Consider the following 19,571-nt stretch of genomic DNA (forward strand, 5'->3'; position numbering starts at 1 on the left):
CGCTCCGGAGTCTAAAATTAACATCTGAAACTCCACGTGCGCGCTCGGGGCTGGGTGACCCCGCCACCTTGGCCAAGGAGACTACATCTCCCAACTGCGTTTGCGCCGCCTGTCAGCGCCGCGCCCTTCTCCGCGGCCACCGTCGGCCCAGAGGACTACGACTCCCGTGAGGCTAAGCGCGGCCAAAGAACGCACCCTTTCTCCGGGGCCGCGAGGACTACATTTCCCAGGAGGCGGCGGCGGGAGTGTACGCGGCGCTGCCTGAAGGACCCCGGGGCAGTCCATGCCGCTGTGCTGCCGGCGGAGCAGGAGCCCGAGTTTCGGGAGCCGCAGCCCGAACCGCCGCCGCCGCTCGAGTCTGTGCCGGAGCCCCTCCGACCGCGGGCCCCCCCTGCCCGGCCGCCAGGATGCTGGAGGAGGCGGGCGAGGTGTTGGAGAACATGCTGAAGGCCTCGTGCCTGCCCCTCAGCTTCATCGTCTTTCTGCCCGCCGTGCTGCTGCTCGTGGCGCCGCCGCTGCCCACCGCCGACGCGGCGCACGAGTTCACCGTCTACCGCATGCAGCAGTACGACCTGCAGGGCCAGGCTTACGGTGCGTCCTCCCCCCGCCACCGCCGCACGGCCCCTCCCCCCCGCGACCCCCGCTCCCCCCCTCCCCCCAGGTATGAATGGGCCCCGCCCCGCCGGCCCGAGGACTCCGGCCTGAAGCTGTGGGACCTCGGACTGGGACTGGAGGCCGCTCCCTCCCCGCCCCTGTCCCCAAATCGGGACCCCCGCTATCTTCCCCTCCCTCCCCTAGCGCGCGCCCCTGCCCCGAGCCCCTCGCGCCCCTTCTCTGCTGTGTTACAGTTGGGGCACCTCCCCCTCCCCCCGTCCTAGCGCCTGCTCCCCTTTGTGACCCTCCTCACTGGTCTTAGAGCTGGGGTCTCCAGTTCCTCTCCCCTTCCCCTGTTCTAGAGCTGCCCCCCTCCCTCCCCACTACTGTGTTATGGCTGGATCTCACCCCTCCCCCATTCTGAGCAGCCCCCCAGAACCTTGTCCCCCATTGTGTTACAGCTGGGGACCCTCCCCTGTTCTGAGCAGCCCCCCAGAACCTAGCCCCCCTGCGGAGTTAGAGCTGGGACTCTCCCCTCCCCCTGATGTAGACCCCTGACCCCTCGCTGCCCCTTGCCCTGGCCCGGAGGCACAGACCCCAGGGCTTCTCGAAGCCGGAGGCCCCCCATCTCCATCAGGACTGTGTGGGTGGGAGCCCGGCCTCTCCGCTTCCCTGGCCCAGAGCCGGCCCCGCTCCTGCCTCCGGTCCCTGTGTCCAGGCCCTCCGCGGGGTGGCCTCCAGCCTCCTGGTGGCCCAGGGTCTCTTCTCCCCGACACGAGCCCAGCCTGAGCTCTCGGGGCCTTCCATGCCAGCTTCTGGGCCTGCCGGGCCCTCGCCATGTGCCAGCCCCCCAGAGCCCCGGCCCCCCAGGAGCTCATTCCTGCCTCCGAGGAAGGGCTGGGCCGCCCGGGGTGCCCCCCCCATTCTCCGGCAGTGCTCCATGTTCTCTGGGGCTCTTCCTCACGCTCACCCTCCTCCCTTTCTCAGGGCTTCCTACAGCCCTTATTCACCTGCCTCCCCGGTCATGAAAGTCACCCTTCCTTTCCCCACAGACTCCCAGGCTTCCTCTCCCCAGCTCCTGGGCTCATTGCAGGCTCATGGGTGCTTACTCCTTTGCCTGGACTCCAGCTTTTCGCTGGGCTTGGGAGCTGCTCTCGGGGGCGGGGGGGCACCTCCAGCTCTCCCAGAAGGGCTGAGTTGCTAGCAGACCGGCTTCTCTGGGGGAGGGGAGAGGAGGTTGGACAGCTGGCAGTGACAGGCAGGGCTTTGGATCTGCAGAGCCGGCGTGCCTAGAACCTTTCCCTGCCCCTCACAGTCCCAGACCGGAAGCTGCACGTGTGTCTGTCTGTCTCCCTGGGCTCCTCCAGCTGTCGTCTCGGCCCCCGGGGATCCCACTGGCCCTGGGCCCCTTGGCCTGGGCCTTAAATCTCTGCTGCTGCCATTGGACGGTAATCTGACCTTGGGCCAGTTTGCAGCCGTGGTCCCAGGGCCTTCCTTTGAGGTCGCGGGTTCGAGGTCGCAGGGTGGGAGCTAAGGCCCCCTTCACTTAAGCAGCGAGACTGAGGCCTGGGGGTCTCCTGCCCGTGGGTGGCCACAGTCAGGAAAGAGGCCCATGGTGGCCCAGCCTTTGCGGCCCGCTGACATGGGGGCGCGGAGGAGGCGCAGAGCTCCTCTGGGAGCCAGGCACATTCCTTAGCCCGCCCAGGCCTCTGGGACAGAAGGGCCCTTCTTCCCTGGGCCTTTGGACAGCCGCTTGGCCCGGTCTGCCAAGGCCTTGGGGAAAGATTCCTGGGACGCAGGATGCCTGGAGCGGGGGCCCGGGCTCCATCCCGGCTCCGCTGCTTGCTGCCTGTGTGCGCTTAGACAAGTCACTGACCCTCCGCTCAAGTGGTCACAGGGGGTCCAATGCACTGGCTTCTTGAGGGCCCAGGCCAGGCCCCGTTAGAGCCCCCACTCCCTTGTGTGTCCTTTGACTTAATTGGAGATTCTTCCTTGCAGCTCCTGAGGTTGGGCTGGGCCCGCCCGACGCCCCTGCAGTTGCCTCGTTTGCTTTTGGGGCCTGGGGAGCGAAGGCTCGGGAGACCCAAGGAAAAGGCAGCCTGTTTTTCTGGGCTCTACTTAATTGGGTCTCCAGGGAGACTCCACAGCCCCAGGCGGGGAACGGGGTCCTGAGCTTGGATTTGGTTTCCTCCCCTGGGTCCAGGCTGGCTCCCTCCCAGCTTTTTTATGGACTCTCTGGCTCTGTGTCTGCTTCCCATCTTGTTCCTAATCAGCCCCTGGCCCCCCACAGGCAGCCCATTCCCTAGGGGGCTCCCAAGTGTGCGTTATGTTAGATTCAGCAAACCTTCTTTGGGGAGGGCCTCCCTGTATGTACAGGCCCTCCGCTGGCGCAGGGACCATGTTCTGCCCTCCTGGGTCTCCGTGGCACCCGCTTGGCCCAGAGATTTGCTCATTAATTGTCCCTGCTCCCCTTGTCCTCTGACAGATAAGCCCCGTGTTGTGCGGCTGGGAGAATTTGGGGTGTGCTCAGGAGAGGCCTCTGGGAAAGAGGGGTGAAGAGTCCCAGGCACAGTAAGTGCTTCCTCTTTCTGCCTTCCCTGGGTGGCCCATGGGCCCTCCTCTCTTGACTGACAGACGGAAGAAGAGGAAATGCTGAAAGGTGGTACCTGGCCTGGACCGTCCCAGGGAAGAGAGAGGCCCCAGAAATCACGTTAGCGGCAGCCCGGACCTGGGTTGGGGGGACGAGTGGGTCGGCCTCCCCTGTGAGGAGAGAGGAGGCCCTGCTCCGGGCCGGGGCCTGGTCGTGTGTCCCCGAGGAGAGTCGGGGCCTTGCTTCTTGAGTGACTTGTCAAGGTTGCGCTCCCTGCTGCCACCTTTCCCCCCATTCACCTCCTCCTCATTTCCAGGCTTTATTGAATCTTGGATTGCTGGGGTGTGGAGGTCAAGGTTCAGCTGCAGTTAAATTGGAATAGACTGGAGCAGGCAGGTGGAGTGGGCAGGGACTAGGGCTGGGCTCTGAGTCAGAGACCCAGATTGAAATCCTGTCCTGCCCTTCTGCGCCTCATCCTTTCCTCCAGCTGAGCCTCAGTTTCCCATTCATAAAATGGGATGTTTAGACTTCTGAGAGACAGAATAGCCCCGAATGAGCGTTTTCTTACCCCCCACCCCCACCCCCCTGCAGTGTCGGGTCCCTCAGGTGGCCCAAGGAGCAAGGGGGAGATTTGTTCAGGTGCTGGCCCCTTCAGAGTGGCCTGGGGCAAAGATGATGTTTCCAGCTAAGTAAGGGGAGTCAAAGCTAGTGAGAGGCTGTCTCCAAGGGTGGGGAGCATTCTCTCAGACTCTGGCTGAACGACCACAGGCAGGCTTTGCCCCTTTGTGGCTCTGAATCTTTCTCCATATGAAATGATGAGAAATTTCAGAAATTTTGTTATAAACTTGACAGAGTTTTTCTGTTTCTGAATATAAGTGGAAAGAGAAGATTGCATATAAAATTGCAGATCTTGGTGTAACGGTTTTAGTGAGTGATTATTCCTATTTCTATAGCCCTGTAGAGGTGGGAAGACTTGGGTTCAAATCCTGATTAGGCCCCATTGTGGCTGGGGGAGGTGACAGGATTGACTTGTGGGCTGGACTCAGCAGGCACTGGGTGGTATGTACAGATGGGGAATTTGGACAGTTGTCAGGGCAAGACAATGTCAGATCCCCTTTGCTTCTAGACCATTTATCTTTACTGTCATTGTGCCCAGAACATGGCTGGCTTCCTGATGAGCTGTTGGCAAATCCAGCTGACCAAATGCGAACAGTCTCTTTGCTCATGAACTGTTGAAAAGTACCACATCATTTCCTCCTTTTCATCCCCTTCCAAGTTCTTGCAATTAATATTTCATAGAATTGTTTTTGGGACTACTTTTCTCCAAGTGGAATGTTCCTTCCCACCGTCCCTGGGGTTTGCTAATGCTTGCTTGTTCTGTCTGTTGGGAGGTCAGCTGTTCTCTGCTGCTGGGGCTGAGAGGTTTATCCTGAACCCAAAGCAGCTGCCTGGGAATTCAAAGGGAACCTGGCCGAAAATGGCCTTTTTCCATGTTCCCTGGAGGAGAGTAAAATGAGTGTGTAGAGGGAGAGAATAATGATGAAGAATCCCACCTCTGTAGCCAGCACCCTTAACTGTTTTGCACCTGGTAGTCCCTTAATGTTCTTAAATTGATTTCTTCTACTATCTCACACCCATCAGATTGACTAATATGACAAAAAAGGAAAATGTTGAATGTTGGAGGAATTATGGGAAAACTGACACTGATGCATTGTTGGTGCAGTTGTGAACTGATCCAGCCATTCTGGAGAGCAATTTGGTACTTGCCCAAAGGGCTATCAAACTATGCACACCCTTTGATCCACCAGAGCCACATCTATATCCCAGAGAGACATCCAAGTAGAGGGAAAAGGACCTATTTGTATTTATTTATAGCAGCTCTTTTTGTGGTGACTAAGAATTGGAAATTGAAAGGATGCTCATCAAGTAAGGAAGGGCTAAACAAGCTGTGGTATATGAATGTAATGAAATATTGTTGTGCTTTAAGAAATGACAAGTAGCGTGATTTCATAAAAACCTGGAAAGACTTAATATGAACTGATGCATAGTGAAATAAACAGAACCAGGAGAACATTGTACACAATAACAGCAAAGTTGTTCAGTGAAGAATTGTGAATGACTTACTATTCTCAGCAATATAATGATCTGAGACGATCCCAGAGGACTAATGGTGAAGCATACTGTCCACCTCCAGAAAAAGAACTGATATTGACTGAATTAGAGCGAAGTATGCTATTTTTCTATTTCCATTTTTTTCTTTTTATTTGAGGATTTTTATGCAAAATAGACTAATGTGGAAATGTTTTACACATGTGTATTATCTATATCTGATTACTTACCTCCTCAGGGAGAAGTAGGGGAACCTGGGAGGGATAGAATTTGGATCTCAAAAATTAAAATAAAAATTTTTAAACCTGTGGTGGGGGGAAGATTGACTTGCTTTACTGTTTTAAAATGTACAAAATTACCTTCTTCCACAATGGCCCCAGGAAGTACTGAATACAAGTATTACTTCCCTTTTGGAAGATGAGTAAACTGAGTCTCAGGGACTTAAATTGCTATTATTGATGCTGATTAAAACATTTTTTTTAAACAAGCATTATCTCTTTTTCCTCTTCCTCTCTCCCCCCATATTTGTTTTTATGAAAAAGCCTGTCATCTAGGGGAGGGAGAAGAAGGAGGGAGGGGAAATTTGGAAAAATGAATACAAGGGATAATGTTGTTTAAAAAAAGAAAAAGCCTTCATGTACGTAGTCTGGGAAAAACATTGATCATGTCTTTGTATTTTAAAGTCCATCACTCTTTTGGAATTAGATGGGTCTCCTGTGTCATCTTAGTTCTATGGGTTAGTGGCTTATTGTTGAATTGATTAGAAGTCTCAAGTCTTTGAAAGTCATTTTTCTCTATAATGTTATTATATAAATTTTTCTAGTTCTGTTTCTTTTGCTTTGCACCAGTTTATAGAGATCTTTTTGTCCAATTGTGTTCTATTTCATTCATATACCATAATTTACCCATCTCTCAGTAGGAGAGCACCCTTTTAATTTCTAGTTTTGGAGTAGGGCTATAAATAGTTATGTATATGTGGATCCTTTTCCTTTTTCTTTGATTTCTTTGGGATATAGACTTTGTAATGATTAAAGAATATGCAGAGTTGAGTAAATTGGGGCAGTTCCAAATTGCTTTTTAGAATGCTTGGACCAGTTCAAGGCTCCAACAGTGTATTAGTGTGCCTGTTTTTTTGCAGTTCCTCCTCCTTTTGTTACCTTTGTTAATCTGACAAGTTTGAAGTGGCCTCTCAGCCCTAAAATTTATTTTTTAACTTTATTTTTTTAGCCCAAAAATTTAAACCCAGGTCTCTCAATTCCCACATTCTCTCTAAAGTGAGTACACCTCTATGAAATTCAGGGGGAACAATTTCTAAATTCCCTTCCAGTTCTAGTATTTTATGATTTAGTTGTGATGTTTAAAAGTTTTGAGAGACATAATTTCTGGGTGATTAGTCATTAGTAATATTAGCATTTAAATGAAAGAGGTCAGTGGCACTCTTATTTCAAGACCATCATGGGGCTTATGTGGAAAAGTGGCGGTTCACCAGAGAAGTGAATATTACATTGAGAAGTGGGCTCACTGAGGGAGTCACTCTTGGACAAAGCAGAATTTCTATACCTTCCCCACCTTAAGTCAAATTCCTTCCAAATTTGGATGGAGGAGAGTTAATTTTATCTCATTATCAGGAATGTCCATCAAGAGACTGAATTTTGAAATGAGGCCATAGAAAAAGTGGGAATTCTGGATTTCCCCTTATGCATTATAATCAGTGTAAAGCGATGGGATGATTGGAATTCTGTAGAGGAGATTTAAATGGATAAGGGATCAAAGCCTGGAAAACTTTTTAATAAATGATTTTGGCCTTCTCTGTGTGTTTACTCCCTCTCTGGGAGGAGGGAGTGAGAGTGAAGGACAGTAAATGCTGTTTAATGGTGGCTGCAGCTATCATCACACTTGGCTGATGTTCAGCATTAGCCATGAATGGCTAGTTAAAGTCTAGTATACAGGCACTTAAAAGGCGACCCTGCCTGCCTTTGAAGTTGGGAAGAGGATGAACCTCTCCCCACTGGCCTCGGTGTTTAATAGCAACAGCTGGGGTGCTGGGACACCTCAAGTGACTATTTGGACATTTTTGCTAGCCAGCTGCTTGTGTTAGCCGGGCCTTTGTCAGGCAAGTAGAAGTCAGCACGGAGGGCCACAGGCTGGTCGGGGCAGGGCCCGTTTGCAGTGTCCCTGTCTAGTGAAGGTTCTAACCTCGATCTTAGAGCAGCCATAGCTCATCCAGGCAGAAGGATGCTTAGAAATCATGAAGTCTGATTGTCTTTATTACCAGGAAGGAAACAAGTGGCCCTTGTCCTGGCCAGCAGCGAGTTGTTTTCCCATGGATATCTCAAACTTGGCATGTCCAAACTCACTTTTTTCTTCCACCTTCTGATAAAGCATGGCTGGTTTTTAGACTCCCAGATGTGTAACCCCGGCATTAACCTCAGCTCTTTACACTCCCTCACCCCATGGAGCCAATTAGTTGCTACATCTTGTCTTTTCTGCTTCCTGGGCTTTCTCTCCTTGTCTCCACTCCAACAGCCACTGCCTCAGTGGAGGCTCTCATCATTTCTCACCTGGGTTGGTACAGCAGCCTCCTAATTGATATCTCCACCTCCAGCCTTGCCCCCCTGCAGCCTCGTCCATGCGTTGTAGCCAGTGATTTTCTTTAAGCAGAGATGTGATCCCTTGACTCTCCAGAGTCAGCTCCAGTGCTTTCTTACGGCCTCCGGGACCTCTTGTGGGTCAATTTTTAGTCATGTCCAGTTCTCTGTGATCTTGTTTGGGATTGTCAGAAATAGTGTTTTTTGCCATTTCCTTCTCCAGCTCATTTTACAAATGAGGAAATTGAGACAGAGAGTGTTGGAGGTTGGATTTGATCTCGGGAAGATGAGTCTCCTTGATTCCAAACCCAGTGCTTTATTTTCTTAGCCATCTAGAGGCTTAAGGATCAAGTATAACCTTCATAGTTTTTGGAAGTGTATATAGCTTGGACCCAACTTCATTAAAAATTAAAGCAAATTTTTTTCAGTTCCAAATTCTCCCTTTTCTGTCCCTTTCCCCCACTCATTGAGAAGACAAGAAATAGGATACCCATTATACACATGAAGTCATGCAGAATATTTCAACATGTCCTGAAAAAAGGCAGAAAAAATATATGAAGAGGAAAGAAGTATTCTTTGGTCTGTTTTCTGAGTCCATGAGTTCTCAGTCTGGAAATAGATAACATTTTATATCGTGCGTTCTTTGGAATTGTGTGGCTCACGGTGTTGATCAACGTCACTAAGTCCATCTGTGTCAACCTGTATATTGTTGCTTCTGAGTACAGTGTGCGCCTGACTTTTGCATGGGTTCCTACAGATGAACAGAAGCAGGTGGTTCTGAAACCCTCCAAGCTCCCCTTTATGGCTTCCTGGACAGAGTTCCTTTCCTTGGGGTCCGTCTTCCAGCTGGGCTATCCTTCCTTACCCAGGACAGTCCTCTTAGCTCTGGGGCCTGGGAGCTGCCGCTCGGGCACCCCCTTCTGCATGGAGCTTCCCTGACCCCCGTCCCCTTGTCTTTAGCTGTCTGGGATACACCTCTGGGGGAGGGGGGTCCTGCCCCGTGAGAAGGTTCTCTGTCTCGGGGTACATCATCCCTCTTGGGTCCTGGCCCTTGGGAAGCCTGGGCCTGGAGGCCTCTGCAACGGCTCCTCTGCTCCCTTCCCGCAGGCACCCGGAACGCAGTGCTCAACACAGAGGCCAGGACGGTGGAGGCGGATGTGCTGAGTCGCCGCTGCGTCATGATGCGGCTGGTGGACTTCTCCTATGAGCAGTACCAGAAGGCGCTGCGGCAGTCGGCAGGGGCCGTGGTCATCATCCTGCCCCGGGCCATGGCCGCTGTGCCCCAGGATGTTATCCGGGTATGTATCACGGCCCCAGGGTCTCAGGCCCATTTAGAACCAGCAGATTGGGCTTCTGAACCACGAGGGTTACTCACAGCTCGGGCAGTCTGGGCAGCAAGTCCTTGTCTGCTCCATGGGTCTCAGTTCCCATCTGTGAAGTGATGGAGTTGGACTGAGCAGCCTCCAGGGCTTCTAGCCGGTCCTTGCTTGTGGGTCGCATTTTGTCATTCTCGATCCCTGCTCTTCCCGGTTCCCTCTCCCTCATTCTCGTTCCCCCTGCTCGGTGTTTCGGGGTCTTTGTGTGGATCCCTTTTCTCTTAAGGTAGTCAGTCAGCAACAAGCATGAAGTCAGTTAATGTTTATTAAGTTTCTAATGTGGAGGGAGATCCATGGAAAAGCAAAGGACAGTCCCTGTGACCATTCATTCCCTCTTCCCCTTCACAGTCTAATGGGGAGATCACATGCAAAGGGCTTGGGACCAGACAGATCAGATCATTGACAGAGGAAAGGCTTTAGGGTTAAAGAGAATTGGGAAAGATTTGGGTAGAAGGTAGGACTTGAAACTGAACTTAAGGAAACCACATAGCAGAAACAGGGAGGAGGAGAATCGGAAGTTGGGGGCTGGCTAGTGAAAATTTCCAAACTCCAGAGATGGGGGTCTTGTTCCAGGAACAGCCAGGAGGTCAGTGTCACAGGTCTGAGCAGAAAGGGCCCAGTTATAAAGGGCTTGGAACACCAAGTGGTCTCTGGAGGAGGCAGGGAGTGTGTTAAGTCCGAGAGGGACATGTCCGGCCTGTGCTTGAGGAAAAGCCCTTTAGTAGCTGACAGAAGAATGCGCAAGGGAGACTTGGGGCAGGCAGCCCATTTCTGGGGAGCCGGTGTTGGAGCAGAGAGGGGCCATGTGGGAGAGGTGATGGACAGTCAGCAGGCCTCCACAACAGAGAGGGTGTGGGGGATGCTCCAGAGTAAGGAGTAAGTGCCGGTGTGACTGGGGGGCTGGAGGACAGAGACAGGCACCTCCTGGCCTTTACAAAGTCAATGCAGGGCGGTTTCCAAGGGCAATCTGGGGGGTCGGGATCTCCTGGAGGTCAGGCCTGGAGCTTTGGAGGAAACTGGGGTTCTATGAGATGGAAGGGGGAGGGGCTGTACAATCCAGGTCTGGGGTGTGTGTCTGTGAGTGTGAGAGGTGTGAAGAAAGAAGGGGGTCGTGTCCAGTAAGATAGGGAAGCCAGAGGGGAGTGTGAGGGGACAGCGCGGTCACAGAGTTTCCTAAGGCTAAGAGAGACTTGGCAGTGAGTGCAAGGAGGGTGAGCAGGAGCCTGACCCTAAGCAGGGCCCCTCTTCCCCTGGTGGGTGGCGTCCTACCACTTCTCCGGCTCCCTGGCCCCTGGCTCCCCCCCGGCTGGGCCCGGCACACCTTCTGCTTTAGCAGTGGCGGAGCTCTGCTATGGCTCACTGCTTGTCTTGGGCCATGCAGATACTCCCCCTCCCCCCGACCCTTGCTCTGGCCCCCTCCAGCTCCTCTAGGGCAGGACGCTCGCAGCCTCCGCTCCTCCTGGCAGGGGTCTCCCTACCCTCGTGTCTCACTTAGGGCTCAGGTACTTTTGAAGCGTTTCCTTTGTGCTACCATCGTGCTCAGGGACACCTGCCCGCAGTCTTTGAGGCAGCCCCTCACGCCCCGGGTTGGCCCCGGTTACCCCGAGCTCTTCTGTGTCCTCAGGTCCCAGGACCTGCTCCTAAGGCTATTTTGAGTAGTGAGTGAGTGAACATGTATCAGGTGAATTGCCAACTTTTTTTAAAAAGCTGTAGAAATGCCCCATGGGGTCCCCGGGGGACAGGGGACAGACCCTAGCTCGGGCAGAACTTGGTCCAGATTGGCCCCACCCACATGTCCTTGTTGCTGTGGGTAGTCTGCTGGCCTGCCTCTGCCCCTCAGGCCCGCGGGCATAGCCACATCCTGATCTCTCATCAGCTGCATGGGATGGAGAGCCCCCGCCCCCACTTCTCCCAAGAGGCTGTCTGTAAGGAGGCCCCGAATGCGGAGGGTTTGCAGAGGAGCGTCGGGGTGACCTGGGGGAAGCTTAGGAGCCTGGCAAGCGTCTCCCTGGGCTCGTGTCATTAGGGATTCTTGTTCTGCGAGGCCCGGGGGCTCCGGATGGTGACAATATTTATGTCTGAGCACAACCCCCTGGGTTACTGAACTCCCGGAGAGCTTTCTTTGTCTTCCCAGTACTGAGCACACAGCAGGTGCTTAATAAGTACTCGTGGTTTGCCGGAAGCCTTCATCCCCAGTGTCCTCCCGGTTCCCCATGAGGCTGCCTGAACGTCTAAGTAAGTTGACAGATAACTGAAAGCTGGAGACCGGAGCTGGCCGTGGTCACGTGGCTGGTAACGGGAGGATCAGGACGAGAGGCGTGGGCCGGAACGTGGGCTCCCCAGTGTCCCGGCCCCTCAGCGCCACTTCCCACCCACGGCCCCCGCATTCTGGAGCCCGCTTGTAGCACCTCCGCGGCCTCTGCCAACTTGTAGCTCACCCCCCTGGGTGGACTTGGAAGCTGTCTGATGGGTCTACTCTGAGCCCCGGCTTTTCCTTCTTTCCCTAGCAATTCATGGAGATTGAGCCCGAGATGCTGGCCATGGAGACCATCGTCCCCGTCTACTTTGCAGTGGAGGACGAGGCCTTGCTTTCCATCTACGAGCAGACCCAGGCCGCGTCAGCCTCCCAGGGCTCAGCGTCTGCAGCTGAAGGTGGGGCCTTAGGGTGGAGGGTGACTTCAGAGTTCCTGGTGTCTCTGTCAGGGGCATTTGGCCATGGGGGGAGGGGGCAAAGGGGCTGCTCTCCGTTCCACTCGTGTGGAAAGCGTCCGTTTGGGGGATGGTCGGACATGTGCTTATTCCATTTCTTCCCTCCTTCCATGACTCAACAATGGCTCAGCATTTCATCTCTAGCTGGGAAGAATTGTTAAAGCAACTTGGACTCCTGGAAAACAAATAGCGTTTTATTTTATATTTACTATTAATTTTACTTATTCAATCAAAACATTTTTAAAAAGTGATATCTTTTTATTTTATTCATTTTTAAAATTTCAGTTTTATTGGTGGGTTGATGGCTTTTTTTTTTTTTTTTTTTTTTTTAATATTAGACTCTTTGGAGTCTCATGATCCTTTCCACATACGCTCGCCGAACTGTCCCTCTGACACAGGCAGTTAAGCCTCGCCACTCTCCTTGGGTGACTCTGCACCCAAGGGCTGCCCCTCCCCCTCCGAGAAGCCCAGGTGAACTTCCCATTTGTGTGACCTGGGACCAGCCTGGGAAGCTGCAGGGCGCTCAGTTTCTGCTCCTTAAGGAAGAGGTTGGGGTCCCTCCCCCCATTTCTTTTCCTGGCTCCAGACCGCTCCCTCCAGTTGCACTGTTCCGCAGGTTTAGGGGCTTCTTTCGTTGCCAGTATCGGCTTTCCCGATTCTAACTTCCCCCACAGCAGCTCAGTCCGAGCCTTCTCACCTTCCCCCTCATTTGTTGTCCCTTGTGACACGCCACATCCCGTATTCTGTTCTGTTCAGCACTCCCCGCTCCGCGGCCCCCTTTGGCTGCCCCGAACATGCAGAGGCAGCGTTTTTCAATGACTCTGTGTCTCGCCTCTCTAATTAAATGGTGGAAGCTCCTGCGGGAGGCCCGTGCTGTCTGTGTCCTGCAGCCACGCACTTCCAGGGCCTTGCGCCCAGTCTCTGGGACTACTCACTAGCTCCTGGCTGGGGGGGGGGGGGGGGGGCGATGGGGACACTCTCCAGAGAAGTGGGCTCTCTGTGAGGGTCTGGAGCAGAGGGGGAGGAAGGCCTCCCCTCGCCAGCCTGGCAGTGGGCAAATTCTGCTTCCCTGGGGGGTCTGGGAGAGGGCACCCTGGGGCAGAGAGGGGAGCACTGGGCCCTGACCATGTGCCTCTTCTCCAGTGCTTCTGCACACCGCCACTGCCAATGGCTTCCAGATGGTGACGAGCGGGGCCCAGAGCAAGGCCGTGAGCGACTGGCTCATCACCAGTGTGGAGGTGAGTACGTGCCCGAGGAGCAGAGGGAGAGATGTAGAAAACGTCCTTTTTAAAAAATCCTTTTTACTGATTTAACATTTCATTGATTTTCCTGGTGTATTTTTGCCCTCACTGGGAGTTGTCCCTTAAAAAGAGAAAAAAATCATGACATCAGAATTTCAGTACACTGAATAGAGCCGGCGCCGCAGGCAGTGCCCCCCACCCCCCACCACTTGCCGCCTCTTCGGAGGAGGAGGAGGAGGAGGCAGCTGTCAGGGATCCTTGACGGCTCTTTAATTGCCAGAGGGCCTTTCCCTTGCCAGTCATCCTCTGGGTCCCCCTTCTCCATCCCCCAGTTGGCAGGAAACACGTAGCTGTGGATACAAAGAGAAATCTGGTGCAGGTGTGTGGAAGGGTCAAGTCAATCCCTGGATTCACTGGGCACAGATCAGAGAAGACTGGGACCCACGTCTCCTTCCTCAGGCTCTGAATGCTCCCCCTCCTCTGTGGGTCCCCGTCCCTGCCCCAGCCTGGTGTGGAGATGAATCTGGGTTTTTGGGGGGATGGGCCGGCAGGTCTGCCCCGGGAGCGCCTCCAGTTGGGAGAAGCTCGGTGCCGGCCCTCGGCTTCCCTATGTCTCACGTTCATCTCCTTTGCCGTCGCCCTTTACGGCAGAGCCCGGAGAGCAGAGGCTCAGACTCGCTGGGTCTGAAGGCTCCCTCAGGCCCTCCCCCGCGCGGTCTGCCTCAGCCTGCCAGGCCAGACAGCCAGGGAGCCAGAGACCTGCTGGGCGTCCCCACACGGGCAGATCCGCGGGCCCCTGGAGTGACGCCTCAGGTTTCACTCTGGTCCCGGCTATACTGCGAGCGCGGCCCTTTGGGGCCGGGCCGGGCCGTCTGGGCCTGGGATGGCCGAGCAGTGCTTGTAGTTTGTGGCCAAGAAAAGAGATGCAGTAATGATTTTCTGCTGCTGGAGACACGGGCGGCCCCCTTTAAGCTCGGAGCCCACCCAACTCTTCAGGGGCCCCTGTGCCGAGCCCGGCTCTCCCCACTGGGCCCCGGCCCCTCACTCGGCTGCGGTCCTGGATGGACCCAAAGTGCAGCTTCACCTCAGAGCTCTCCGTGGCTTTATGTGCGACTCCTCCTCAGTGGCCTGTTTCCTCCTCAGAGTTCGAAGGCCTTCCCCTGGGCCGTGGCCTGGGCAGGAGCCTGCCCGTGTCATTAGTGTCAGAGAAGAGCTCCATTGGCCAGGGACCACTCCAGGGACTGTGCCAGGGGCAGGGCCCAGTAGAGGTTATGGTTCTCTGCTCCTGAGGGTTTGAAAAGCTTGGCCCCCCATGCAAGGTGTGGGGGGGGGCGCACCAGGGGCAGAGCCCAGTGGGGATGAGGCTCCACGCTCCTGAGGGTGGTTCTCCTGCAGAGACAGACCCTGCCTCCGGGAGTCCTGCTGCAGCCAGCTGTTCCTGCCCCTCTGCACCAGGATGCTTGGCTTTGTTCCCGCTGCACCCCCCCACGTCTCGGGCAGTCAGAGGGTTTGGGCTTAGTGACCTCAGAGGTGGTGCCTGGCCCCGGGAGGGTTCTAGGCTGGCTTAGTGGCCCTCAGACACAGGCTTGGTTCTGGGATATGGGCTCATCGTGCTTATAGAAAGTTCTTGAGGGGGCTGGGTCAGGCGGGGAAGGCTGCAAGTGCCGCTGTCCACCCGTCGGCTTCTGTCGGTTCTCCTCCATTCCCCTGCACAAATCCTCTGAGTGTGGGAGTCCTGGAGGGCCCAGTGCCAGGCCCGGGGCCTGTGACACTCCATAAACTCCCTGGATCCTCACAGTGACCTCGTGGGGTCCCTCGCAGAGGTGAAGCCCTCGGTCACAAAGTTGGGAGCAGAGCCCAGATGTGCGCCCAGGCCTCGGGGAGTGTAAGCCCAGGCTCTTTTGGCTGTTTCTTTGGTGCTGATCTGGGCAGCCATGAGAGGGGGATGGGATGCACTGAGCCCACGGAGGAAGGGCCACAGCAGGGCTTTTACCAGACTGGCTCGCCTGCTTCCCTCCTTGAGGGCTCATGAGTCCGTGGCAGCTGGGTGGCACTGCAGGGCACAGGCCACCCAACCTGGATTAAAATCCAGCCTCCGACGTGTACTAGCTGCATCACCCTGGCTAGTCCCTTAACCTCTGCGACTTTTCCCCCAGCTCCTAAATGAGGATGACAATAATCCCGAGGGTCATGTGAGGAGTGAGTGAGAGACTCTTTGTGGAGTTAGCACGGAGCCTGGGAGTGCAAGGACAGAACTGGGGCTCCTTGGGGCGCAGCCCTTGGTTCTGGGGGAGCTGCCCTCTGCTGCTGACGCTCATTGTCTTCACAGGGCCGGCTGACGGGCCTGGGCGGAGAGGACCTTCCCACCATTGTCATCGTGGCGCACTACGACTCCTTCGGCGTGGCCCCGGTACGTGTCCTCCACTTTCTCCCCGGCTCCTTCTCCCTCAGGGAGGGCAGGGTGGGGGCCGCGCGCCAGCCCAACCCTAAGGAGCTGCCTCTGTTCTAGTGGCTTTCTCATGGCGCCGACTCCAACGGGAGCGGGATCTCCGTGCTGCTGGAGCTGGCCAGGCTCTTCTCGAGACTGTACACCTACAAACGCACCCACGCAGGGTAAGTGGGCCCGAGGCTGCAGCAGCGGTCTTTGCGGGGAGCAGCGGGGCTTAGCGCTGATGGGGGCCGCAGCCAGGATGACCTCGGTCTCCCCCTCTTCCTGTTCTCCCTGCCTTTCTGTGGCTCTCGCTGCCTTTCTCCTCTCTGCCCTCTCTCTTCCTCCTCTCCCTGTCTTTCCACCATTAAGGCAAGCTGGGTTCCTAGCTCTTTTGCCTCCAAGTCTCATCTTTCCCAACCTAAAATCACAAATTCTCAGCACTGGAAGGGACCATTGAGCTCAATTAATCCAGGCTTGCACCCCATGTAGTAGTCTCCATGGCAACCTCCTTGACAGGTGGTCAGTGTCTGCTTGAATGCTTTTGGGGCTGAAACTTCCCTCCTTTTGGGAACCAGATAATGGGCGGGTCCCCTGGAAGACGGGGTTTCTTAGGCTTGAGCTGAAAAGGCCTTCCCGACATTTCTCCTCCTCGCCGTAGCTCTGTTCTTTGGAGGTCTCTCGCTTCAAATCCAGCATGTTACCTTATTTCTGCTACACCAAGCTGCTTATGTTCCCTTTTCAACTTTACTCGTGCATTCCCTTCCTTTCTCCATTAGCATATGATCTTTTCAAATTAATGTCCTTTTAAAAAATAATAACTTAATTTTTCAAAATATACGGAGATAGATTTCAACATTCACCTTGTGTTCCAAATTTTTCTCCCTCCCTTCACCCCTCCCCTAGACAGCAAGTAATCCAATATAGGTTAAACGTACAGTTCTTTTAAACATATTTCCACATTTATCATGCTGCACAAGAAAAAATCAGATCAAAAGGGGAAAAAATGAGAAAGAAAAAAGAAACAAGCAAATAACAACAAAAAGAGTGAGAAGGCTATGTTGTGAACCACACTCAGTCCCCACAGTCCTCTCTCTCTGGGGCAGATGGCTCTCCATCATAAGTCTGCTGGAATTGGCCTGAATCACCTCGCGTCCATTAGAGTTACCACATGATCTTGTTGTTGCTGTGTACGGCATTCTCTTGGTTCTATTCCAATTCCTAATGCCCAGGATTGACAAGTGTGTGTTACAGGAGCTATGGGAGTCCTCAGAACACAGAATGTCAGGGCCGGGAGGGGCCTTAGACTGTCTTAGGTTTTGTGCCCTTGGCATGGGGCCTAGCTCCCGCGAGCGCCCTTCGTGTTTGTTCACTTGAGTTGGTGGAAGAACTGCCGCTGCGTTCTTGTTCCCAGGCCAGACTTCTCCCCAGCTGTGCAGGGCTCTCGGAGATTCCCATTTCCCCAGCACCACAAAGGGTCCAAACTTTTCTCTTTCAAGGACTTTCTTGGTGTCTAAATCTTGGATACTTTAGCACAAAATTTACAATAGTGGAAGAAACCCTTGAATTAGGAGGCAGTCACCCTGGTGTCAGAGTCAGGTCTGCTGTTAACTCGTGTCATGACCTTTGTCAAGTCATTTCCTCTCTGAGATTCAATTTCTTCATCTGTAAAATAAGGCGCTTGAATTAGATTACTTCTGACATCCAGGGTTCTAAGGGCCCTCCCAGCTCTGACCGCCTGGGTTCTAAGGGCTCTCTCAGCTCTGACCTCCCGGGTTCTAAGGGCCCTCCCAGCCCTGACATCCCGGGTTCTAAGGTCTGGCAGTTAAGTCTAATAGTTTTGTTTTTCACCTGGCAGGTACAACCTGCTGTTTTTTGCCTCAGGTGGAGGCAAATTTAACTATCAGGGTACTAAGAGGTGGTTAGAAGACAATCTGGATCACACAGGTGAGTCAGGGGCCACGGTTGGGGTAGCTGAGAAAGGGGAAGGGCTGGAGGAGGGGCTGGGCAGAGGCCTGGCAGCAGTGGCCAGCTGCCTCGAGAAAGCTGGTCTCCTGTTTGTCCTTCTCTTCCTGGAGCTCTCTTGGTTTTTCCCTCTCACCTGTGTCTCTCCATCTCTCAGACTCCAGTTTGCTGCAGGACAATGTGGCTTTTGTCCTCTGCCTCGACACCCTGGGCCGAGGGAATGGCCTGCACCTGCATGTGTCGAAACCCCCTAAGGAGGGGACCCTGCAATATGCTTTCCTTCGAGAGCTTGAGATGGTAACCGTCTGGGCTGGGGGCATGGGTGGGGTCTCTCTTTTGCTCTGCCCCTGCCAGTCTGCTTTCTGGGTTGGCGACCAGTGCCCCCATCGCGTGAGGAGGCTTACCCTGCTGGTTTTCCGGCTCGGACGGGAGCTCTGCGGCCTGGCCCAATCTCCAGCTCCTCAGCTGCCTGCTCTCTCTGCAGGTGGCTGCCAGTCAGTTCCCAGAAGTGACGTTTTCCATGGTGCACAAGAAAATCAACCTGGCAGAGGACATGCTGGCTTGGGAACACGAGCGCTTTGCCATCCGCCGGCTCCCGGCATTCACAGTCTCCCACCTGGAGAGCCATCGCGATGGGCTGCGAAATAGCATCATGGACGTCCGGTAAGCAGGCTTGAGCCGCTGGCTCCTCTCCCTCCTCCCACTTGTGGCATTCTCCTGGCACAGCCCAGAGCTGGGAGTTGGGGGCCCCTTGGAGATTCCCAGGAAGGTTCGCCAGTGCAGTGGCAGTGCAGGGCTCCTCAGCGGCCCTCTGTCCCCCCAGGGCAGCTGCTTGTGTGGCCCCTTGTGTGGCCCCTGGTGCGGCCAGCTCCCAGAGAAAGCCCTCTTCCTTCCTGAAGGTCCTCTAGCCTCTGGCTGGTGTTTCCCTGGTGGGCGTGAAGGGGCCTGGCCGTCCTGGGGTGTGGGATTGGGGAGATCCCTAGCCCTAATGAGGGGGGGAGGCCTGCAGTTTGAGGCAGACATGGTTGTTCATGTGGCCATAAGCTAGTGAAGCAAGAAGCTGAGGTTTGGCCAGGGAGGAGTGGAAGGAGCTGCTCCCCTGACCTGGCATGGGGCTGCCACAGGAGAGATCTAGAGGGCACAGACCCCTCCTCAGATGGAGGGAGCACTCCCCAGCACCGCCTCCCCTGGGCAGAGGGCCCGGGGCTCCTCAGGTGCAGGGAGTCGCTCAGGCCAGGCTGGCAGAGAGCAGGACAGTTGGAGGGAAGAGTGTGGGACTCTAGACAGGGCAAACTCCAGCTGTTTCGCCTGCCAGCTCGTTGGGGCCGCGTGCCCCAGCAGATGAGATTTCTTCCAGAAATCTGGCTTCCTCCTCTGCCTCTCCACATGACCTCGCACTAATGGAGGGCAGGGCTTGCAGACCCTCCCGTCTGTCCCGTTGTCCCCAGGGCTTTGGTGGGGGAGGGGGGCCGCTCTGCCTACGGGCTGCCTCGGAGCCCACCAGCATTCAGTGTTTGCCCTTGCACTCTCCCTCCTCCTCCAGGACCCCTGCCTTCTTTCTGGCTGCCCGGGTGGCTCTGTGCTCAGGGGCACACTGACCCTTTGTCACACTACTTACTGTACACTACTACGCCGGGATCTTCATTTCTAAATCTGAGTCCCTGGATGGCCTTTTCCTTCCTTCTCTCCTTCTACAAACTTGGTTCGGCCCCTGCAGTGCTGGGGCGGGGGCTCCCGGGTGTCCCCTGCTTCCCCGGCACGACCAGCTCCTCTCTGGGTCATCATGTCTGGGACATCCAGAGGTTCCTGGTCACCAGAGCCCTCTCCGACAGCTTTGATGAACCTGAAGTTTTTTATGCTCTAGAGGGTAACTTTCATGGCAGACAGTACAGCGGCTTTGGGAGACTAGTGGCATTTAAAATAAGGCTTTTGTTTCAAAGGAAGCCTGGGGTGCTTGAGGGCCGTTCTCCC

General features: G+C 54.8%; 1 protein-coding gene across 2 annotated transcripts in view; it reads left to right on the forward strand.

Annotated features, from left to right (window-relative positions):
- The window catches only part of NCLN (nicalin), a 32,509-nt gene that overhangs the window by 666 nt on the left and 12,272 nt on the right, over window positions 1–19,571 (forward strand). For both annotated transcript variants that reach the window (XM_074302128.1, XM_074302139.1), the window contains exons 1-9: window positions 1–591; window positions 8,989–9,179; window positions 11,765–11,909; window positions 13,110–13,204; window positions 15,537–15,617; window positions 15,717–15,820; window positions 17,494–17,582; window positions 17,758–17,897; window positions 18,085–18,263. The exon at window positions 1–591 is cut by the window's left edge. In XM_074302128.1, the coding sequence (XP_074158229.1) occupies window positions 408–591; window positions 8,989–9,179; window positions 11,765–11,909; window positions 13,110–13,204; window positions 15,537–15,617; window positions 15,717–15,820; window positions 17,494–17,582; window positions 17,758–17,897; window positions 18,085–18,263 (1,208 nt within the window). In that variant the 5' untranslated portion in view covers window positions 1–407. The remainder of the gene's footprint in view (window positions 592–8,988; window positions 9,180–11,764; window positions 11,910–13,109; window positions 13,205–15,536; window positions 15,618–15,716; window positions 15,821–17,493; window positions 17,583–17,757; window positions 17,898–18,084; window positions 18,264–19,571) is intronic.

The sequence above is a fragment of the Sminthopsis crassicaudata genome, chromosome 1, assembly GCF_048593235.1.
Source record: "Sminthopsis crassicaudata isolate SCR6 chromosome 1, ASM4859323v1, whole genome shotgun sequence".
Lineage (NCBI taxonomy): Eukaryota > Metazoa > Chordata > Mammalia > Dasyuromorphia > Dasyuridae > Sminthopsis > Sminthopsis crassicaudata.